The sequence below is a fragment of the Anomaloglossus baeobatrachus genome, chromosome 2, assembly GCF_048569485.1.
Source record: "Anomaloglossus baeobatrachus isolate aAnoBae1 chromosome 2, aAnoBae1.hap1, whole genome shotgun sequence".
NCBI classification, from domain to species: domain Eukaryota; kingdom Metazoa; phylum Chordata; class Amphibia; order Anura; family Aromobatidae; genus Anomaloglossus; species Anomaloglossus baeobatrachus.
This window is the reverse complement of record NC_134354.1, coordinates 771,227,383-771,252,441: the sequence shown is the minus strand read 5'-3', so window position 1 is coordinate 771,252,441 and position 25,059 is coordinate 771,227,383. Positions and strand designations below refer to the sequence as shown.

Here is a 25,059-nt window from a genome sequence, read left to right as displayed (position 1 = left end):
TAATCACCCTTAAATACACATCTGTCATCCCTAACAAGTGGTTGGTTGGTCAGGTCACTGTCTAGCACAAGATCAACATACTCCCCTCCTGCTGCTGTAGTCATTCCCATGATTTAATTGGATACAGGGTATTCTTCCTTACCCAATTGATTTTATCACATTTATCATGTACACAGCTGTCCTCCCTAATAAGTGGTTGGCTTGTCAGGTCACTGTCTTGCACAAGATCAACATATTCTTCTACTGCTGCTGTCATCATTCCCACTGCACCCAGGAAACTAAGTGATACATCGTTGGATTCAGGGTCTCTTTGCCGACATCGCGCTGCTCTTGGATGAGGTAGCAAAAAAACAGCTAACCGATTCCCTTTAATGGGGGTGAGTGCTGCAAAAGTACTTAATCAGTTTGCATTTAATCCAGTTGTGCATTTAGTGCTAGACTTTGAGGAAAAGTGATAGGATGAGTGCTTAGGCAGATTGTCTTGGTACATCCACTGGTTGGGTTATAGACTACATAACAAGGCGGTTAAATATACATTGGGGATGAGGAAATTTAAAAAGCAGGCTGGCATTCTGGGAAGGGAGCAAAGTAAGGATGCGCGCACATCAGCAGTTCTGCTGCAATGCCGGATCCGTCAGAAATATGCGGTACAGTTCAATACAGTGGAATCACGGCAAGATAAGGTCACATGCGATTCCATTAAAATGTATTGAACTGTACCACATTTCTGAGGGATCCGGCATTGACAGATTACCGCTGATGTGAAACCAGCCTAAGTCAGCTGAGGGCAGAGGGTGTACACTGTAGATGGTTATCAACACTGTCAATAGGGTAGAGTAGGTATAGAGGATACAACAATGCAGAATAGGTGGAGGTGCATGCTAGGCGGAGGCAGCTGCGGCAAGCTGAAAGATGCCAACTTGTTGTCGAGTAATATGTAGCAAGTGTTCCGACCCAGGGGCACAAATGGGCAGGTTGTGTATATTGAGCACAGGCAGTTGGCATGATGCCATCTTGGACAAGGTGGGTATGCAAGACAAAGGTAGCCGGTTGGGTATAAAGCAGACATGGTTTACTCATCAGAGGCAACTTAACCGATTGGATGAGACTTGGCAAATTGGTCGGTGGGTCAGACTGGATTTATTGGTAAACTGGGTAGAGGCAGATGACATTAGCATATTGAATAGTGGGATGCCGGGTAGTGGTAGGAGTACGATGGGAGAAATAGGCAAAAACTAATGGGATTAGCCAGTCACTAGACTAGCTGGACATACAGGTCAGAAAGTGGGCTTGTTTAGAATACTAATGAGGACTGCAGCAAAACAAGCTGGCTATACCGGGAAAAGGATTGGTGCGATCAGCTTCCACTGGTATTCACGAAGAGAGAACACATCACAGTGCACGGTGTTTCATCCACACCACGTTCTCCATCCTGAAGGTAACGACCCATGACCACTAATGTCTTCTAACAGTCTCTATCACATATTTTATATTCCGGTGGGTCAAGTTACAGTATGTTCCCAATCGGTTCTCACGAATATCAAGATTGGATCCTTGGGTAGGATTAGACTTCCTTGTCTTGCTGTTGGGAAGCCTACAGTCTATTGGTCTTGTGTAGTGAAACGTTATTTTTATTAATATTGCTACTAAATCTGAGGTTTGTGTTCCATATAATAATTTTGATTATAACATTTGTCCCTTTTTGGTAACGGATCATGTTTTATTATAGTTGCTCGTACATTTCTTATTCTTTTGCTCTTTCCCGGGCAGATGAAGGCAAACTAGAAAACCAAGAAGACACACTAGGTAAAGTAATATGAAGACTGTATGATTGTTCGACACCTTTACCTCTTGCTTTACTTATAGAACCCCCCCTTTTTATTTATTAGCTATTACAAGGAGTATTTATAAAGAGCGTCTCTTGCTCCGGAGGACCCGACATGTCCTGCATTATACAGACCACTCATTGACCTCCAATAAGCACAGTGTAACGCTTCACTTCTCCTGTGGAGGCACTACAGGAACATGAAACACTAACTCACAGGTTTCCCCACAGATTACATCTGATTACTGGGGACACCATTAGGGGGGACACTTTGACTAGCTTTTTTCAACGGTGTTGCCTTACAACTACTCATTGTCCATACCTTCAAGGGATATTCCTAGTATCGAGTATTATCCCCACTTACTGATCACTTGGGGTTTTGCGTTCCGAACTCTTATTTCCGTCAGTCCCATATTTAATGAATAAAATAGAGGTCCAGTATTTGCATATCTGCTCCATTCTAGACTGGACCCCGATTCTTGAAACTTTAAAAGCAACCGCTGACCAGGAGATTCGGGAGCTTTACCTATTACTGTGGCTTATAATCTAGAAACTCGAAGGGTAAAAATAATCGCTGTCTCTGAATAATATTTTATAACTTTCAGCTCCCTTAGAGAACTCCTTCCCAGAAAATGCTGAGAAATTCAAGCGGATGAGTCAGTCTGTGCCCACTTTTCTTCAAGATGATGTAAGTGCTGGGGGTCTTACTATAGTATCTTTACACCATTTCTGCAGCTATTCTGGACATTCCCTTATATTTAATAGGATATCCCACTGACTCCACTTATCACCTATCCAAAGAAAGCTGGTAATCCAAAGAATGGGTTGCCCAAGGATCTGTGAAAGCCTGACCACCTCTTCTACATTCACTCTACATGAGCGTTGGTCATTCATGTGCACGCCATAGGCCCATTAAAATTACTAAAGGGGTGGTCATGTGTGCACTAACCTTTCATTCATGAAGGAGTTTTTGAACCCATATTCTCGAGATCAGAGGTCTCCAACCTTTCTGACTTTGAGCAACATTCCGCTCAGAGAGGGTTGCGAGCCACTTCCAGCTCCCACAGATGGATACTAACGGCACCCAGAGCCCCATTGACTGTATGACAGCCAAAGCTTTTCCACAGAAATCACACTGAGGTAGTATACAAAGATCCAGGGGTTCCTGCCTTAACCCTACTCAGATCTGCTCTTCAGATGGTGACTTTTGTGAGTAGTTCTGCATTGGAGACCTGCTCTTCTCAGCTGTTTGCTAGATCTGGTGCTTATGTACCAAGCTGGAAGACAGCCACAGGTCCATGGGCCACATGAGACTCTTGAGCCACAGGTTGGGGACCTCTGCTTTAGATCAATGGAGAACTAATTGGTCAGCTCCCCTCCACCAATCATATATTCATCAACTATCCAGAGACTGGTGATCCCATTGTCCGATGTGAATGGAGCAATCACTTTACTCTCTGTGGATCACATGTCCACTACGATGGACCCTTTGAAGTAAATGGAGGGTATTCCTGCATACACAGGACCTTTTTGAAGTCTCGTTTTCTCAATCAATGTTTATCTCATTGGTCAGACCCCAACAATTATTAGGCATCTTCCCTGTGGATAGGTGATAAATGTTGCTCTTGGGATAAACCCCTTATAGTAAAACCTGCAGAAATCTCTTTTCTGGCATACAAAGGAATAGAATGATAAAAAGTAAATGTTGAGTGAGCACTACCGTGCTTCGGCACTCGTAACCGGTCGTTGGATGCTCGGATGAGTGCAACTCAAATACCAAAATATAACGGAAGTCAATGGGGGAACTGGAGCATTTTTCCAGAAGATTTCCGGGAGAAATGCTTGAGTTCTAACTGCGATTTTTAAAGATCGGCTGTAGGAATTCAAGCGATATACTGTCCTAGCCGAAAACAAACTAAAAATATAAGGAAGTTCCCTTTATCCCTAGTTTTAGAAATGATGAACTTGCTGATACTAGTGATACTCTGCAGACAATCTGTCTTCATATCCCTATTTGTTTGTGTTGTTACCTTACTAAATGAAGGGCTAACACCTGTCCACGAATCCTCCATTGTTTCCACACCTCTGTGCATGTTATGCATGTCTTCCAAAATGCATATTTTACCCAAATGTAATGGCAAGATAATACTAACAGTTAAACTTGAGCCTGAAAGTGTTCTGCTAATGCATATGTCATAGATATTGCTTTAGGCTCATTGCGGAGCTAAAAGGCTTAAGTTTAGTGCACTTTGCAGAAGACCTGCCTCACGCGGCCATATTAGAGCCACATCTTAACGTTTATATTATACCTATATCTACCTGGCTAAATGCAACCCATTCCCACATACAATGCCTTGCGAAAGTATTCGGCCCCCCCTTGAATTTTTCAACCTTTTCCCACATTTCAGGCTTCAAACATAAAGATAAAAATGTTAATGTTCTGGTGAAGAATCAACAACAAGTGGACACAATTGTGAAGTTGAACGAAATTTATTGCTTATTTTTAACTTTTTAAAAAAATAACTGAAAATTGTGGCGTGCAATATTATTCATCCCCTTTAAGTTAATACTTTGTAGCGCCCCCTTTTGCTGTGATTACAGCTGCAGTCTCTTGGGGTATGTGTCGATCAGTTTTGCACATGGAGAGACTAAAATTCTTGCCCATTCTTCCTTTGTAAGCAGCTGGAGCTGAGTGAGGTTGGATGAAGAGCGTTTGTGAACAGCAGTTTTCAGCTCTTTCCACAGATTCTCGATTGTGTTCAGGTCTGGACTGTAACTTGGCCATTCCAACACCTGGATACGTTTATTTGTGACCCATTCCATTATAGATTTTGCTTTATGTTTGGGATCATTGTCTTGTTGAAAGACAAATCTCCGTCCCAGTCTCAGGTCTTTTGCAGACTCCAACAGGTTTTCTTCCAGAATGATCTTGTATTTGGCGCCATCCATCTTCCCATCAATTTTAACCATCTTCCCTGTCCCTGCTGAAGCAAAGCAGGCCCAAAACATGATGCTGCCACCACCATGTTTGACAGTGGGGATGGTGTTTTCAGGGTGATGAGCTCTTTGCTTTTGCGCCAAACATATCATTTAGCATTGTGCCCAAATAGTTCGATTTTGGTTTCATCTGACCAGAGCACCTTCTTCCACATGTTTGGTGTCTCCCAGGTGGCTTATGGCAAACTTTAAACGACACACTTTATGGATATCTTTGAGAAATGGCTTTCTTCTTGCCACTCTTCCGTAAAGGCCAGATTTGTGCAGTGTATGGCTGATTGTTGTCCTATGGACAGACTCTCCCACCTCAGCTGTAGATCTCTGCAGTTCATCCAGAGTGATCATGGGCCTCTTGGCTGCATCTCTGATCAGTCTTCTTGTTTGAGATGAAAGTTTGGATGGATGGTCGGGTCTTGGTAGATTTGCAGTGGTATGATACTCCTTCCATTTCAATATGATCGCTTGCACAGTGCACCTTGGAATGTTTTGAAGTTTTGGAAATCTTTTTGTAACCAAATCCGGCTTTAAACTTCTCCACAACAGTATCACGGACCTGCCTGTTGTGTTCCTTGGTCTTCATGATGCTCTCTGTGCTTTAAACAGAACCCTGAGACTATCACAGAGCAGTGCATTTATACGGAGACTTGATTACACACAGGGGCTTATATTTATCATCATCAGTCATTTAGGACAACATTGCATCATTCAGAGATCCTCAATGAACTTCTGGAGTGAAATTGCTGCACTGAAAGTAAAGGGGATGAATAATATTGCACGCCCCAATTTTCAGTTATTTTTTTTAAAACTTTAAAATAAGCAATACATTTTAGTTCTACTGCACAATTGTCCCACTTGTTGTTGATTCTTCACCATAACTAACATTTTTTATCTTTATGTTTGAAGCCTGAAATGAGGGCAAGGGTTGAAAAATTCAAGGGGGCCGAACACTTTCGCAAGGCACTATACATATACACCTCAGGTACTGTGGAGATCTTGGTCTTGCTAAATACTAAAATGTGAAACCTAGCCTTAGGCTACTTGGCAACTTTGTCCGTGAAACAGGTTGCATGGTCAAATATCACTCTTAGCCGCTGCATCTCAGTGGGGTCTCATTGCAATTCGCAAGGGACCATGACAAGCAAATTGGTAAAAATCCAACTGATTTCGACTTTTGAGACTTTCTTGTTGAGGTCTCAATAGCATATGGGTTACAATATGACCCCCCCCCCCCACTCATTTCCAATATACTACAATATAGCAGCGAGAGACTTGGCTCAACGACCTGTTGCTGTGCAGCTCCAGCCTTAGGTTCACATTCAGAGGCTAAAACGTCTCCTGTTACATTGTAACAAGCCCTGCAGCTGCGGGTTTTCAGATTCTTGAAGAATCTCTCATCCAGTTCCTGCCACTTTAATTTGAGAGCAGCTTCATGTAAAGACTGGGACTCTGATTCCAGAGATGTCACTCTACTGCCTGAGTCAGCCTTGATGAAATCCCTGTTTTATCAGCAGGATATTATCAATAAAAAACTAATAAAGTGGTTTAAAGGGAACTGGTCATCAGTTTTTTTTTTTCCTATAAGCTGCGGCAACCACCAGTGAGCCCTTATATACAGTATTTTAACATGCTGTATAGAAGAGCCCAGGCCGCTGTGTACAACATAAAAAAAACACCTTATAATACTCACCTAAACCGGTCGCTGCAGTGGATGTGGCTGAGATGGGCGTCTTCTTCGTCCTCCGGCGCCGCCTCTTTCGGCCATCTTTGTCGCTGCCTCTGTCGTCCTTCTGAAGCCATTCAGGTCCTGAGCAGGCACACTTTGAGCTGCCCTGAGCAGGGCAGATCAAAGAATTGTTGTGCGCATGCGCGGGGACCGGCATGTGTGTATGACGTAGACGCGTTGTGTACACAGGATTCAGAAGGAGAATGAAGATGGCCGAAAGAGGCGGTGCCGGCACCGGAGGACGAAGACTCCCATCTGAGCCACATCCATCGCAGCGATCGGTTTAGGTGAGTATTATAAAGTGATTTTTATATTCTACACAGCGGCCTGGGCTCTTATATACAGCATGTTAGAATGATGGAGGAGCTCACTGGTGGTGGCCGCAGCTTATAGGGTAAAAAAACTGATGACAGGTTTCCTTTAACCCCACCTTCACCACTGATTGGCAGTATTCTGTGTACCCTTGCATAGGCAGAAAGCTACCAATCAGTGGTGTGGGCATAGTTATGCAGAGCTCAGCATTCAGAAAATTGATGGATCTACAGAAGATGATTGATTTTATCAAAACTGCTGCAAACAGCCCAGTAACGCATTACTGGAATTAGGGTCTCTGTCACCAGGTTTTTGCTAGTTCTTCTGAGAAGCATGATGTTGGGGAAGATTCCCTTTTTTATATAAAGTAAAATGATCCTCCCCTTTTGGGATTGAAAAGTGACTATTTCACATGTATAGTTATCCTTCCTTGAAAGAGGAAAACAGAGGGCACCAGGTACGTGGACTATACATAGAAATGCAGAGTCAATTTTCAGTTTCAGGGTTGCTTTAGTGTGTTCCAAACTTGTCAATGCATTACCCAGTTTGTCCATAGATACCAAGATGGATCGTGTAATGCTTCTTTATACCTGCGGTGGTGCGGCGGATGAATTGAACCCTTCTAGCTTGATCACTTGGGGGTCCGAACAATAAGGCTCCCGTTATCTGCTGATTTATAGGGGACCTTGCCAACAAAGAAATTTGCAAGGCAGACAAATCCCCCTAAAGGGATGACTTGTAACCTATGCATAGGATTGGTGGTAAGTGTCTGAACAATGTTTGGTGGCCTTGGTTCCGCTACTTGAATGGATGGTTGGTCGTGGGCACGGCCCCTCCATTAAAAATCTACGGAACTGATTGAGATGGCCAACACAACACAACCCTTGGCTATCTCCATCGGTCCTATGGAGTTTGAATGGTGCGGCAGCGTCGCTCTCCATTCTTGTGATTTTTATATCTGGACGTCCCAGTGGTGGGAACCCAAGAGTTCAGACGAGAGTTGAGAGAGTACCTACTCCTATCGAGTAATGTCTAATACTTGTGTATTAGTTCCGAAAAGTGTGTGCAATGCAAGTCAACGGGGAAAAACCCGCAACGTAACGAGTAAGGCTAGGTTCATACTTACATTTTAACGGATCAGTCACAATCCGCGGCTATGGTAAACAACGCTATCCGTTTAGCAGATTCCGTTGTGTCCCAGAGACTAGCGGATTGCGACTGATAACCTTGCATTGCATCCGCTGCGTCGCGGTCAGTCATTTTTTGACTGACCGCCGGGCGGGAGCAACGCAGAATGTAACGTTTTTCTGGCCGTCAAAATTGATGCACCGCGCAGGAATCCGCCGCAGTCCGTCACGCTTGTAATGTATGTCTATGGTGCTCGATTCCGTCGTAATCTGTCTTACGACGGAATCCAGTGATAGATTCCGTCATGCTCTACTGAGCATGCCCAGCATGTTTCGCACACCCACTACGTTGTCCCAAACACAAACGGATCATGACTGATCCGTCAAAAAATGGATGCAATGGATCAGTTTTTTTCACAGGATTCCTTTCAAAAACCGTCCGTCCGTCGAAAAAAACCATCCGTTGCATCAGTTGACAACATAAAAAACGACTGATCCGTTGCTGACGGACCTGACGGATTTAAAACAACGGAAGTGTGAACCTAGCCTAACCCGAATGCCGTACTATTTGTGCGAGTAGCGAATAGTGCAGAATTCAGGTTACTCGTTACGTTGCGAGTTTTTCCCCGTTGACGTGCATTGCACACGCTATTCGGAGCGAATACGCGAGTATTGGTACTCGTTATGAGTATAGTAAGTACGAATAATTAGGTACTCACTCAACTCTGGTTCAGACCCATCACCTCTCTGTAAATAGGTGACATTGTTCTGACGAATACAAAAACTACAGGATGCAATAAATGGCGCCTGCGTTCTGTGGAAAGGTAACATTGCACTAGCAGGGATTGCTAGAAATGATATTTTAGTGATTTTAAGGATACATTGGCAAGTTTTTATTTATGCTTAGTGACTAGCCCTATTGTGTCTGCATGTCTCCCCACCATGTTGCCTTTTAATAACCTGTCTTGTTTTTTTTGGATATGTCCAGTAACTGTCTCTAATGTGATGTCTTCTAGACTGATGGCAGAGAGACAGACTCCGCATCAGAAAGCAGTTTTCAGATTGGCAGACACAAGAAGAGCCCAAGCTCTCTAACCAATCTTAGTGGCTCGTCTGGCATGGCGTCAATGTCTTCTGTATGTAAAACGTAACTCCGTGCTTGCACTAATCTATGTCTCTGTGCTTCTGGAATGAAACCTTACCAATAATAATCCATTAATGATAGTAATGCGGGTGGGAAGGGGGGTGGGGTTGGAAAAGAATTGTATTCAATGATGACACAAGTGTTTTTGGTGGACTTTATGACAACATTATATATAATATTTTGCTATAATGTTTTATCAATTATATTGTGATATGTACACTAACTATATTTAAGTTGACTGTTGCATGAATAATATCGAGCTCCATAAATCAGGGCCCCGTTCTTGAGATGTGGAATCCTCATCTGTTATGTGAGGTACACTAATGAGCAAAAGGGTAACAATGTTTTGAGCTTTTTTGACTTTCAGGCTCCATATCTGACCATGCACTGCAGCTTCGAGCTGTAGTGGATGGTGCGATATGGCGCCTGAAAGTCAAAAGCTCAAAACATTGTTACCCTTTTGCTCATCAGTGTAAGTATTGAACGCATCACCAATTTTTCTAAGTAAATTATATTTCTAAAGGGGCTATTTTACATGAATTTCTCACCAGATATTGGTAACAACCCATCCAATCTACACAGGCAAAGAAATCAAACCATAGATGTACGTTAAGTTTGTGAGTGTAATAATGAGAAATGACACCGGGAAAAAGTATTGACCACACTTTATGAAATTTATTTAATATTTCATACAAAAGCCTTTGTTGGTGATGAAGCTTCAAGACGCTGTATGGAGAAACCTGTCGCCTGCATTACTCAGGTGGATTTTGGCCTATTCTTGCACCCAAATGCACTTTACATACTAAAGCTCCTGGGCTCCTTCTATGAAATCTGAGCTTTAGTTTTTTCCATAAATTTTCTATTGGATTCAGCTCCAGTGATCGGCTCGGCCATTCTAGGAGCTTTATTTTCTGTCTCTGAAACCAGTTGGTACTTTCCTTGGCTGTGTGTTTGGGATCATTGTCTTCCTGATATGTCCACCCGCATTTCATCTTCATCATCCTGGTAGATCGCAACAGATTTTTATCAAGAATGTCTCATTATACTTCTCCATTTATCCTTCCTTCAATTATATGAAGTTTGCCAGTGCCGTCTGCTGAAAAACTGCCCCACATCATGATGTTCCCACCTCCACACTTCACCTTTTGGGGTGATTTGCCTCTTGGCCTCTAAACATCGTGGTGTCCAAAGAGTTCAGTTTTGGTGTCCTCTGAAAAAAACACCTAGACAATACCTCTAAAAAATAATAATACTTTAATGATGCAGTTAAAAACACAGACACCATCTGTCTTCCAGAACAACAATAAAAACAATTACGACAGTGTTGGTGAAGGTTAGAATGAAAAATGGGAAAGCGTGAGGGAATTGAGTGATAGACCTATTACTGGAGGAAGGTCAAGATACTAAGTGGAATCCTCAAATTACCCTTCCTACCAACGGAGGGTATTGTACTTTTTTGGATACCCCCCCCCAGGTGGTTGACCCTCACTGCCCCTATTATTCACTAACTATTATCCACCACCAAAGAACCAGGTGCAGTAGTGTTAGACGAACCACAAATAGTACAAGACGACAGTAGCGTTCGATAATGGTTCCTGACTGGACCACAATCTCCAGTGAAGGAGCAAGGGATGAGTTGTTAGGATAGAGCCTAAGGGGCCCATCTTTTTGGGAGAGCCTAGGTGCTGGCCTGTCAATTGGTGGGCCCCTTAGGATAGAGCCTAACAACTCATCCCTTGCTCCTTGACTGGAGATTGTGGTCCAGTCAGGAACCATTCTCTAACGCTACTGTCGTCTTGTACTATTTGTGGTTCATCTAACACTTCTGCACCTGGTTCTTTGGTGGTGGATAATAGTTAGTGAATAATAGGGGCAGTGAGGGTCAGCCACCTGTAGCGGGGGGTATCCAAAAAAGTACGATACCCTCCGTTAATAGGAAGGGTAATTTGAGGATTCAACTTAGACCTATTACTGGAGGAAGGTCAAGATACTATCGCTCAATTCCCTCACACGTTCCTATTTTTCATTCTAACCTTCAACACTGTCGTAATTGTGTTTATTGTTGTTCTGGAAGACACATGGTGTCTGTGTTTTTTAATTGACTCATTAAAGTATTATTATTTTTTAGAGGTATTGTCTAGGTGTTTTTTTTCTGTTTATCATAACTCAACATCTTACTGGTTGTGGTTTCTTGGTGTCCTCTGACCCATACCATATTCTCTTAGTATTTCACAGGCTTGTCTATATGTTGACCAAACTTTAAATGCTCTTGAACATGCTTTTTGTTCAGCAATGGAGTCTTGCCTGGTGAGCGTGCATACAGGAGCGTGCATACAGGCCATGGAGAGAGGGCGTGCATTACAATTGTTAAAAAGAAAACCATAAGTATCTGCTGATTCCAGGTCTTTCTGTAGCTCTCCACAGGTTTTTGTTGGCTCTTGAACAACTGTTGTAATATTTTCATTCCTCTGTCTGAAATCGTGTGTGGAGCACCTGGTCGTGGTTGGTGTATGTTGAAATATTACCACTTCCGAATTATGACCCCCAATAGTGCTCACTGGAACCTTCAGTAGTTTGGAAATTGTTCTGTAACCAGTGCCGTCAGTATGTTTTGCCACAAGGTTGCAAAGATCTTGAGACAGCTCACTGGTTTTATTCATCATCAGATGTTTCTTGTGTGGCACCTTTTTTTTATAAGCCATAAGTTGAACCAGATGATATTTTTCCCTGAAGTGGCAGGATTGCTTTCTAATTACTGATAGCTTTCTGTTGGTGTTGTGACTTTTCATGGCTTTTTTTCACCTTTCTTCATGTGTTAAGTACTTTTTCCCTGTGTCATTTCTCATTATTACACATAATTTAGAGATCTCTGTTTAACCCTAGAACGCGCAAGCAATTCAATCTACCATAGAAAACAAATGACCTAGCAGGCCTCCGAGGCCCCAGGTATGCGTTCTAGTGTTAATTTCTTTGCCTGTGTGGATTGGATGAGTTGCCAATATCTGGTGAGACATTCATGCCAATAGCACCTTTTACAAATATATTTATCAAATTTTTGACTTTCAATTCTTATTTCACGTACTGTATATACCATAAATGAATGCGTTAACCTGTTAAACACCGGTGTTCACACTGATGCTTTAAGGAAATCTGAATATTATAGTTTAAAGGACTTTTCTCCTCATAAATGGCCCGGAGTGGGGGGGCGGGTGGGGCATTGCAAAATAATTTTAAAAACAAGCAACGTTACAATTTAATACTTATTAAAAATAATCTGCAGTCTCCAAAACAGAGGGATTTTTAACTTTATAGTTTTTAGCTTGTTACCTAGGCTATTCACCAGTGGTGGCAGGTGTTCTAGGCAAGGAGTGCAGGTGCTGCTCACATCAGCGGTATTTTGCCAGAAAGCCGGATTCAACACAAATGCATTTCTGTTCCATTCATTTACAATGGAAACACGGCAAGATGCGGTGACGTGCGTCATACACAACCGCATGTCACCGCTTCTTGCTGCGCTTCCATTGTAAATGAGTGGAACTGAAACGCATTTGTGCCGGATCCGGCTTTCTGGCAAAATACCACTGATGTGAGCGGCGCCTTAACTGCTCTATTGGAAAGAGTTTTTATGTGCTGCTCTGAAGCTGGCTGGCTCTGGCCACCTTCAGTGGCTTGTTTGCTGCATGCGAAAGGGAGCAGTTCGGGTTAAGGCTATGTCCACAGGCTGCACTTTCGTGGTGACCACAAAAATGCACACTGTGGCCAAAAAAATGCATCTTTTGTAGCAAAAAAACCCCCCATAAACGCATGAGTTTGTCTTTTTTGTCTTTTTTGTCTTTTTTGTCTTTTTTGTCTTTTTTGTCTTTTTTGTCTTTTTTGTCTTTTTTGTCTTTTTTGTCTTTTTTGTCTTTTTTGTCTTTTTTGTCTTTTTTGTCTTTTTTGTCTTTTTTGTCTTTTTTGTCTTTTTTGTCTTTTTTGTCTTTTTTGTCGTGTTTGTCGTGTTTGTCGTGTTTGTCGTGTTTGTCGTGTTTGTCGTGTTTGTCCTTGCCGTCGTGTTTGTCCTTGCCGTCGTGTTTGTCCTTGCCGTCGTGTTTGTCCTTGCCGTCGTGTTTGTCCTTGCCGTCGTGTTTGTCCTTGCCGTCGTGTTTGTCCTTGCCGTCGTGTTTGTCCTTGCCGTCGTGTTTGTCCTTGCCGTCGTGTTTGTCCTTGCCGTCGTGTTTGTCCTTGCCGTCGTGTTTGTCCTTGCCGTCGTGTTTGTCCTTGCCGTCGTGTTTGTCCTTGTCGTTTTTGTCTTTTTTTTTTTTTTATTTTGATCATGAGTTTTTTTTGATCACCAGTGGGTCAAAAAAGCAGGGAAAAACAAAAAATTTACATGCTACATTTTTTTGGTCCCCACAAAATGCAGGCAAGAAAAAACGCAACGCGCGCACAGCAATTCTCAAACTTTGCTGGGGAAGGAAAAGCAATGCAGTTTTTGTGGTGACTAAAAGGTCACCACAAAATGCACCAAAAGAGCATCCTAAACTGCAGCGTGCGCATGGAGCCTTATAGCGTCATGATGCCGCTTGTTTGAGTTATCAATCGGCAGGTGTGCGCCGCTACCAAGCAGGGAGTGGTGCACTCCAGAAAAGTAGGTTTAGGAAGTCCTCTTTGTGCTGAGAAAGTGAAAGTTTTCTTCACATCTATATGACAGCCCATATCCCCTGCCAGCTAAAATAAGGACAACGGTGTCCTTCCTTTCCTTTTCCTCTCTGCTCAGCATATCCTGACATGAATAGCAGAAGATGACCAGCTTTATATATATATAAAAAAAAAGCGATACTCGGGAGGTTTTTATGCTATAAGTGGCCACCTAGCAGTTGAGTTTTGCTTTCATGTCATTATATTATACCAAATTGGTATTGTGAAAAATTGTAGTCCTTGAGGCAGATATCCAGCGATGTCCAGATCTGCTCACTTCTGCATCGAAAGAAACTATAACAGCCCACATACCTGCCGAGACCTGTGCACCATTGGCCGGTATTGGGACAGAACAGATGCACAACACAGACACTGCTCACTTTCGTTGTGGGCAGCTCTGGACGTCGCCGGACAACCCTTCTTTTTGTTTTCTTTTTTTTTTGTTTTTTTTTTTTTGGTGAAATTTATGGGAAGCTAAGGATGTGCACCTGTTTTGTATGTGGGTTATTGTTACCATTTTGTGGTATATAATTGCTGCAAATGTTCATCTTTCCAGGTTAGCGGAAGCGTCATGAGTGTCTACAGCGGTGATTTTGGCAATGTGGACATTAAAGGCAGCATTGAATATTCCATTGAATATGTAGAAGAGTTGAAGGAGTTCATCATTTATATCTACCAATGCAAAGACCTGGCAGCGGCAGATGTCAAGAAGCAGCGTTCTGACCCGTGAGTGCGACTAATGGGGACATAGGGTGAATTGACGGGGGCTATTTGTCCCTTCCGTGCCTGATGAACTTTATCTGAAGACCTTCGACTGAAGTTGGGAGAACACCGATCTAAGGCCCCTTTCACATTGCGTTTTTCTCTACGTCCACAGGTCCCGTCGGGGCATCCGTCCGGACCGCCCCTCCCCCACTCTGCAAAGCGTGTTCCGGACGCATGCGCCCGACAGGGCCATTCACTGTTATGGAGCGCACTGCGTTAGCGCGTGCTCTGTTTTGTGCACATATACGTTTTTGCAGGCGGACACCCGAACGTAGACCACCTACGTTCGGGTGTCCGTCTGCAGAAACTTATATGTGCACAAAATTGCACAAAACAGAGCACACGCTAACGCAGTGCGCTCCATAGCAATGAATGGCCCTGTCGGGCGCATGTGTCCGGAGCACGTTTTGCAGAGGGGGGGAGGGGCGGTCCGGACGGATGCCACGACGGGACCTGTGGACGTAGAGAAAAACGCAATGTGAAAGGGGCCTAGAGTTACCAACCGTGCATGTGTTCAGGATTTCCTTAGCATTGCACAGGTGTTGGGGAAAAAAAATTAGGGAAATCTTCAAAACCTGCACTGCTAGTGGCGCTTGAGGACTGGAGTTAATAACCATAATAATAATAATAATTAATAATCTTTATTTCTATAGCACCAACATATTCTGTAGCGCTTTAAAATTCATGAGGATCATATACAAACAAGTAACAGTTATAGAAGATACAATATTTAAAGGGAAAAAAGGCAACCCTGCTCGTGAGAGCTTACAATCTAGTTGAGTCGAGTTGGAGAACACTGCTTTAGACAAAAAAGCTGCTATGAAAGCGTAGGCTCGGACAAGCACATTGAAAAGGAATAGTACGATAGATACTCCCTGAAAAATGGAGTGTGCGCACATGACGTCATTTAAAATCAGGTGAACTGGATTTTTTTATTTTTTTTTTTTTCAAGACCTTCAGGAAAATGTTGGCAGTGTTGTTCCCCCAAAAAAAGTTTTAGGAAAATCTTTTAGGACTCTTTAGATTCCAATACAAAATTTCATTCTTTTGATAATTTTTAAGCTCGCTCATCACTAGTTACGAGTACTGAGCACCTGAGCATGGTAGTGCCCACTCATCACTAGTTACCAGTACTGACCACCCGAGCATGGTAGTGCCCGCTCATCACTAGTTACCAGTACTGACCACCCGAGCATGGTAGTGCCCGCTCATCACTAGTTACCAGTACAGAGCACCCGAGCATGGTAGTGCCCGCTCATCACTAGTTACGAGTACTGAGCACCCAAGCATGGTAGTGCCCACTCATCACTAGTTACCAGTACTGACCACCCGAGCATGGTAGTGCCCGCTCATCACTAGTTACCAGTACAGAGCACCCGAGCATGGTAGTGCCCGCTCATCACTAGTTACGAGTACTGAGCACCCGAGCATGGTAGTGCCCGCTCATCACTAGTTACCAGTACTGAGCACCTGAGCATGGTAGTGCCCGCTCATCACTAGTTACGAGTACTGAGCACCTGAGCATGGTAGTGCCCGCTCATCACTAGTTACGAGTACTGAGCACCCGAGCATGGTAGTGCCCGCTCATCACTAGTTACCAGTACTGAGCACCTGAGCATGGTAGTGCCCGCTCATCACTAGTTACGAGTACTGAGCACCTGAGCATGGTAGTGCCCGCTCATCACTAGTTACGAGTACTGAGCACCCGAGCATGGTAGTGCCCGCTCATCACTAGTTACCAGTACAGAACACCTGAGTGTGATAGTGCCCGCTCATCACTATAGTTATCGCCTACCATGAGAGCCCAGGGACATATGAAATTTGCGTGAATCTCCCACCTGAGAATAGATAGGTTTTTTAGGTTGCGAATTGGGGATCAGTCCATGATAAAAAGTAGAAAAACTCATTTTTTTTTTTTTTTGAATTCTTAAACATTGAGAAATCTCCATTAATTTCCGCTTTGAGACTCATCGCTACTCTGGTCATATGGTTTAATATAGAAAGTAACGTTTATGTATTGCAGGTATGTGAAGGCTTATTTGCTTCCAGAGAAGGCAAAGATGGGAAAAAGGAAAACTGCAGTGAAGAAAAAGACCCTGAATCCTGTGTATAATGAAATACTGAAGGTAAGACCCAGAGGTGTAGGTAGGGGTTCATATAAAAGGGAGGGTGAAACATCTGTGGGCCCCTAACCAGGTAACCATGGCAACAGCTACAATGACGCAGCATAATCATAGGTACAGGGGAATCTCCACCGATGACCGCGCTGTTAGTGAAAATCACTATACAAAGACCAACACTGATCTTACCGCCATATAGTGATAGATACCGGTCCTGCAGAACATATAATAAATTACAGTACATATAGATGGTGACTTACAGCTGACGTTCTTTCTGATGGAGTCGATCATTTTTCCCGTCTTTTCCATCTGGCCCTGACCGACAAGTCTCCAGCCATTACAACAAAGATGCATCTGACTTTTCACCTTTCCGGCACAGTCTCAATCTATTTCCGACCTGCACAAACCCCTCATCCTCCTGATACCCCAATAGTGAGCTGCTGCTGCCATATGTGCCCCCATTACTGCACCTGCTGTGTGGCACAAAAACAGGGCTCCTCTTACTGCCCCACATAGTAATGCCACCACTGTGCCCCTGACATAGTAATAATGTCTCCCTTGTGCCCTTTTAGATAGTAAAATTGCCCCCTAGAAAGTATTAATGCCCTGTGCAAGTGCCATAGAAAAGTGTCCACATTTTGCTCCTTAGGATGTGGTAATGTCCCCAGTGTGCCCTATAAGAATGCTTCCTAGGTGTTCACTTAACAACTTTAAATAATTTCTCCAGAATCCCCCCCCCCTCCCCCTCATATATAGTTCCCCTCTGCACCCACATACACAGCTTGATGGACATAACTCTCCCTATACACATTATGACGACCCCCTAGTATTTCTGTCGCGGGCGGGGAGGAGGGTGTCAGCACACTACGCTCACCCCTTCTGCTCGGGTACGGCGGCTGCTGCTCAGTGGTGGCTCGAGCTGTGGGCCGGATCCCGGGGGTTTCTCGAGCGGCGCTCCTCGCCCATGAGTGAAAGGGGGTTGTTGGGTGTGGGGATTGTTTTATTGTCCGTGACGCCACCCACGGTTGTGGTGATTTCACCACCGCTGCTCAATATGGGGATCCCGGGGATGGTGATGCGGAGCAGCCAGGTGTTGTGTTGCCCCTCCGTGGGTAGGGGTTGGTGATCGCAGGGCCTGGTGGGCGCAGGGACGCGGGGGCAGCACTGTGCCTTGCGGCACTGTGGTACTCACTCAGCCTGAGACGTTGACACAGTTTTACGGTAAACCACACGGCTGGAAAGACGGTTCCCACGGACGGCTGCACTTGGTCTCCCAGTAGGTGACGGTGATGTCCCTTTTCCTTGCACCTTTTGTTCTATGTTGGTCGCGATGGGTCCCCACCGGTAACCCGCTCCCCGGCTTCAAGCTGGACCGGAGGAGCTCTACTCTTTGCCCGCAGGCGCTGGCCCTGAGAAACTGGTGCCCTGGCGGTGGCGGTGCTTCTCCTAAAATGGTTGGACTGTTGCCTTCAATCGGGACTTGGTTGTTGGGGGATCTAAGTCCCCTTCACTGACGGATTTGGCAAATTATGGCGACTCCTAGCCTTGCCGGGGTCCGAGAGGCCCCTGCCCTGGTGCTGACTGTCCTTTGGTACACTGCTCCAGACCGCCGGGCCACTACCCGTCCGCGGTCCTTCCAGGAACTTCCAAACACTCCCCCTCCAGACAGTCACCGCTGTTGCTGACCTTGCTGACTCTGTCCTGCACACAGCTGGACTACTTCAGGCTTTCTTTCTGTCACCTTTCACCTTCCTTCAACTTCTCCTTTACCACTTCCACTTCTCTAGCTTAACTTCTTGTTTACTCTTTCCACTTCCTCCTCCTAAACTGAACTTCACTCTAGCCCTGCCTGGGCTCAACTGCCTGGTACTTCCCGCCTCCAGAGCTGTGTCCTCCTCGGTGGGCGGAGCCAACCGCCTGGCCCACCCCCTGGTGTGAACATCAGCCTCTGGAGGAAGGCAACAAGGATTTTTGGTTAGCTTTGGTGTGCCTAACTGGGGTGTAGGGTGTGGTGGTGTGATGACCTGTGACCCCTGGCTTGCCCAGGGCGTCACATTTCCCTCATGCTGTTTGATGGCCCCCAGTATTTCTCCCACACGCACTGTAATATGGCCCCTCTGTATTTCCCTCCCACTGTATCATGTGCCGCCCCCAGTATTCCCCCACTGTAATATGGGCCACAGTATATTCATTTCACTGTATCATGACCGCCCCCCCCCCCAACATTCCCCCCACACTGTATGATGGTCCAAAGTATTCACCTCCCCTACACTGTATTATGGGCCCCAGTGCATTCCTTTCACATCTTCCATTCATATCTTCCATTCATCTACCCGTGGATCCTGAGGAGTCCACCGACTGACAGGACCAAGGTGTGAGAGGACCAGCACAGTGATGGGGCACGTAGACATAATCACACCGATCTTTATACTTGCTGATCTGTAGACCACAGGCCTAAACCGATCTGCGGTCTATAAAACGTATAGTACGGAAACCAGAACTCCCTGCTTTACCGCAGAGTTTAACGGTACCCGCGCAATGCACACGCCCATGCAGTGTGCCATAGCGGTAGTTCAGGTGGGCCTGTGAGATCCCGGGGCAACCGAACAGTCTGCCTCCCGGTAGTTATACTACTGGTGACACCCCATCATGCCGACATGTCGTTTTTTTGGCTCTATTTCAGGAGCCACCATGGGTAATAATTACATTTTATGCCACTTAGCTTTAGTCTAGATACTCCAGCCAATACAGAGTAGTTTATTGGCCTCCCCTTATGGGTGCTTTACACGCTGCGACATCGCTAACGATATATCGTCGGGGTCACGTCGTTAGTGACGCACATCCGGCGTCGTTAGCAACATTGCAGCGTGTGACACAAAGGAGTGACTATCAACGATCGCAAAAACGTCAAAAATCGTTCGTCGCTCCTTTTCATATCATCGTTGGTGGTACATGCCGCTGGTTGTTCCTCGTTCCTGCGGCATCACACATCGCTATGTGTGACACCACAGGAACTATGAACATCTCCTTAACTGCGTACACCGGCAATGAGGAAGAAAGGAGGTGGGCGGCATGTTTCGGCTGCTCATCTCCTCCCCTCCTCTTCTATTGGACGGCCGTTTTGTGACATCGCTGTGACGCCGAACGCACCTCCCCCTTGAAGGAGGGATTGTTCGGTGTCTCCAGCGACGTCGCAGAACAGGTATGTGCGTGTGACGCTGACGTAGCGATGACCACATATCGCACAAACGACGGGGGCGGGTGCTATCGCTCGCGACATCGCTAGCAATTGCTAGCGATGTCACAGCATGTAAAGCACCCTTTAGTGTTCACCAGCCCCAGGTAGCTATGCATTTTCAGTCTAGAATATGCATAACATAAAAAGATTGACAGGGTCATAGTACCTTGTCTTTTCTGAGATCTCCTCTCTTCTCTTGTTGCTTCAGTATAAGATCCCGAAAACATCCCTTCAAGCTCAGACATTGAACTTATCCGTGTGGCACCGTGATGTCCTTGGCCGAAACAGTTTCTTGGGTGAAGTCAACCAGAAGCTGGCCAACTGGGAATGGGAAAATAAACATAAGAATTGGTATCCACTTGAGCCTCGGGTAAGTCGCGGACTTTATATATTTTTTTCAATTGATATAGCATACTTTTTATATATTTAATCTTTGTAAGAATATACTAGTAAAATTCGTTTTAGTTTATCAAGTTACACAAAAAATATGGTTATCCAAGAAGCCTAAAAAGTCACCAAGTGTAAATAATCGTGAGAAAACAAAACTCTGAAAGAAAAAGTTGTCAGTAAAGAAAACTGCGCATGCGCTAAAAGGTTAAAGTATAGAAGGGTGGGGAAAAAGGAAGAGCGCGCATGCCCGCAAAGGTAACTATAATGTATATACATTGTGAAAAAAAGAGACTTATGTATAGGATATGAAACTGAAAAAAGGAAGAAATGAAGGGAAAAGATGGAGGACCCAAATTTAAAAATAAAACAAAAAGGAGCAATGGAGATTAATATCGATGGTAAGTATATATCAAGCTGCATGGAATGAATGGATAGATGCATATTAAAAAATGGCAGGATGGGCCTTTTTTTCCTTTTTTTTTTTTACACAAGGTATAGGTTATAGTGGGAAACCCCTTTTTAAGGTTGTTTTACACATTTTAAATATTTGCAACAGATTTTTCCATGGCAAAAAATATTGGCAGAAAAAACGTGTAAAATACATGGTGTGAAAAATGCTGCAGAGATGCTGAAAGTATTAAATACCCATTTTGATGTTTTGGTGCAAATCCGCAAGCAAATAATGAGCAGCGTGTGCAGGAGATTTCACAAATCTCATTCAGTTTGCTGGTACAGTAAAATGTACAAAATGCAGTGTAAACAAGCCCTAATACGCCCTTTACCTAAGGTGGCACTATAGAAGAATTGCCCACAGATCACAGCTGATTGATGGCGATTCGAGCAGTGAAACATTGGACAAACTTTGTTAGAAGGGGTTTGCTAATGTGCAGAATGCAATCTGGCACAGGTTTTCCAGTGGACTGGGTGGTAATTGCTAAATTGATGTGGGTCGATTGTATCCTATGCCTTTAATGGAAGACTTGTGTTCCCCGTACTCGACTGGTTGTCTCCTGACCACAACACCGCGGTAAGAAGATGAAAAGACCTAAAGGTTTTGTGCACTGGACCCTGACAAAGCTATGCATGCTTTGTAAGCTGGTGTGGATGGCAGATATCCACTTTACAGGAAAAGTGCCCACAATGGGAAATCCCACTGCATTGCCCAGCAGGTGGCTATATGTGGATGTCCAGCCAGTGGCTATATGTGGATGTCCAGCCAGTGGCTATATGTGGATGTCCAGCCAGTGGGTACGCCTGGGTGCCCAAGTGATGGCAAAGACCACAGACTGGAAGTCTGAATAAGAAGGCTGGAGACGATTGTTTGTTTTCTTTTTCCCCCTCTTAATTCTTCGTAGTGTATACACCACTACTATTTGTGCATTAATGTGGTGTCTTGTCTTTTCTAGACTCCGGCCTCCAGTATTGGGTTGGAGAGGAGAGGAGAGATGAAGCTGTCTCTTCAGTACATTCCGGTGTCTCCGTCTGGTATGACCTGTTACTGTGAATACTATTTCCCATTTATTCGCGCTCCATAGAAAATACTAATTGAAATAATCATTTTGTCCAAAATCCCAGAGACTGGGAAAAAGCCGACTACAACTGGAGAGGTGCACATCTGGATCCGGGAGTGTATGCAGCTGCCGATGCTCCGCGAAAACAAGATCAACTCCTTTGTAAAATGGTAATTACACATCGTCTCTAGCCCATATTTTCAGGACTGTCACAAGATCTGGTACAAACAGCAATTTTGGGGCTGACCTGTTCCAAAATGTAGGGTAGAACTCCTCAAAATTTAAAGCTACTGTCTGGTAGAAGAGAAATTATTATTGTGTGTGTGTGTGTGTATATGTGTATGTATGTATATGTAATATATATATATATATATATATATATATATATATATATATATATATATATATATATATATATATATATATATATATATATATATATATATATATATATATATATATATATATATATATATATATATATTTAGTGTGTGTGTATGTGTGTATATATATATATATATATATATATATCTATATCTATATATATCTATATATATATATATATATATATATATATATATAATTTTATATTATAGAGTTTGACTATTTGAGAGATATATATATATATATATCAAATAGTCAAATTCTATACTATAAAATTATATATATATACGTACATGCATACGTTAATATATCTGTATATATGCTGTGTGTTTGTATAGAGAAATATATATATATATATATATATATACCGTATATCTCCTTATTCTGTCTGTCTTGCTCCAAAATTATGTCACGTGACAGTGTCACCGTGTCATAAAAGTGACAACTGTCAGATTGGCCGCTGGGCTCGGCCTGGCCCCGCCCCCCCACGGATTGGCCGCTCGCCTGGCCCCGCCCCCGCATGGATTAGCCGCTCTGGGCTCGACCTGGCTCCGCCCCCCACATCGCTTAGCCACTCGCCCCGGACCTCCGCACGCATCGCCCGCTCCAGCGTACACCGGCTCCCGGTACACATGTGCAGGGAGCCGGCATACGCTGACGCCTCGCCCGCTCAGCCCCGCTCCAGCGTACACCGGCTCCCGGTACACATGTGCAGGGAGCCGGCATACGCTGCGGTCAATAATGAAGTGTCATGCAGCGGTGAAAGAGTTAGACACTGCAAGACACTTCATTATAGGCAGCGGGCACCCCCAGAAGAGAGAAGACAGAAGAAAGAAGACCCCGCAGTCATACTCACCAGACGCCGACCGGGAGCAGGTGAGCGCATCAAGGTCCTGCAGCGGCGGAACACACGCACACGCACATGAGCACACACACACACACACACACACATAAGAACAGACACACACACATGAACAGACACACACATCAGATCACACTCACTCTCACACACACATAAGATCGCATCCACACACAACAACATCCAGTGATATCGCTTACTTCTCGGCGGCGATACTGTGCGTGCAGTGACCTTCCAGGACCTGCCGTAGGATCACGTGGCCTGAAGCATGTGGTATCTCCGGATGTTGAGTGTGTGAGCGCGTATGTGCGATATCGTCAGTGTGTGTGTGCGTGTATGCGATCGGGTGTGTGCGTGTATGCGATCGGGTGTGTGCGTGTATGCGATCGGGTGTGTGCGTGTATGCGATCGGGTGTGTGCGTGTATGCGATCGGATCTGTGAGTGTCGGCAGAGGAGCACGGCGTGCAGCACAGCTGCTGGGACCGCCCACCGGAGGGCACAGGGAGAAGTGGGGTGTGAGGGTATGCGATCAGATGTGTGCGTGTATACTGTCTGATGTGTGACTGTGGAGCACGATGGGGAGTGCGCAGCATGGGGGATGGAGCATGATGGGGAGTGCGCAGCATGGGGGATGGAGCACGATGGGGGTGCACAGCATGAAGGATGGAGCACGATGGGGGTGCACACCTCCCCCCAAAACACACACACAGCGCCACACGCGCACCGCACAACACACCACACACACACTGGGAACCACAAACACCGCCCTACACAGACAATGCCGTACACACACAACACCCAACACAAACACCGCGGCATACACAAATATACGCACATACCGCGCAACACACACACTGCACAAAACATACCTCCCCCAAAACACACACACGCACTCCACACCCACACAAACCGCGCAACACACACAGCACCACACACAGAACGCTGTAGACACACAGCGCTCCACAAACAACGCAACACACAACACAGATACAACACCGCTCTCACACACACCCCCACCCAGACAACACCCAGAACATTTACAGTGCCCTACACAAACACTGGCAACTACACACAACAAAATCGATATATATATATATATATATATATATATATATATATATATATATATATATATATATATATATATATATATATATATATATATATATATATATATATATATATATATATATATATATATATATATATATATATATATAATATATATATATATAATTGCCTTATTCTGTCTGTCTGTCTGTCTGTCTCTGTCATGCTCCAAAATTGTGTCCTTACGGTGACACAAAGCTGATTGGCCGCTGGGCTCGCCATGGCCCCGCCCCCCCCACACGGATTGGCCGCTCGCCCAGGCTTCGCCCCCACACGGATTGGCCAGCCGCTCGCCCAGGCTCCGCCCCCCCCACAGATTGGCCTCTCACCCCGGCACCCTGCAGGCATTGGCAATTCGGCCACGCCACGCCCCGCCCCCCCTCACGCAATGCACGCTAGCTCTGGCCCCGCCCCCTCCCTCCCCCCGCGCATTCTCCGAACTGACACGGCTGTCACGGAGGTGAGTACTGTACTCCCCAAACACCCCCCCCCCCCCCCCCCCCCCCCCCGCGCATTCACCGAACTGACACGGCTGTCACGGAGGTGAGTACTGTACTCCCACCCCCACCCCCCCGGCCCCCGCTCGCACGGGAGTGGTGTGGATACGTTGGTAACCATGCTCGCATGGTTACAAGCGCATCAAGGTCCTGCTGCGGCGGAAGATCCACACGCACACACATAACAGCACACACACAAACATACACACACATCAGATCACACTCACTCTCACACTCACTCTCACACACACCTCACACACACCTCACACACACCTCACACACACCTCACACACACCTCACACACACCTCACACACACCTCACACACACCTCACACACACCTCACACACACCTCACACACACCTCACACACACCTCACAC

The 25,059-nt window shown here is 45.0% G+C and overlaps 1 protein-coding gene across 10 annotated transcripts in view; it reads left to right on the top strand.

The window, feature by feature from the left end:
- Window positions 1-25,059, top strand: part of SYTL2 (synaptotagmin like 2) — a 136,182-nt gene that overhangs the window by 103,640 nt on the left and 7,483 nt on the right. For 9 of the 10 annotated variants that reach the window (XM_075337534.1, XM_075337535.1, XM_075337533.1 and 6 more), the window contains 8 exons: window positions 1,771-1,806; window positions 2,431-2,513; window positions 9,001-9,120; window positions 14,362-14,531; window positions 16,594-16,696; window positions 20,137-20,298; window positions 21,725-21,803; window positions 21,894-21,999. In XM_075337534.1, coding sequence (XP_075193649.1) covers window positions 1,771-1,806; window positions 2,431-2,513; window positions 9,001-9,120; window positions 14,362-14,531; window positions 16,594-16,696; window positions 20,137-20,298; window positions 21,725-21,803; window positions 21,894-21,999 — 859 coding nt within the window. The remainder of the gene's footprint in view (window positions 1-1,770; window positions 1,807-2,430; window positions 2,514-9,000; window positions 9,121-14,361; window positions 14,532-16,593; window positions 16,697-20,136; window positions 20,299-21,724; window positions 21,804-21,893; window positions 22,000-25,059) is intronic. The other variant, XM_075337537.1, reaches the window with a different exon arrangement.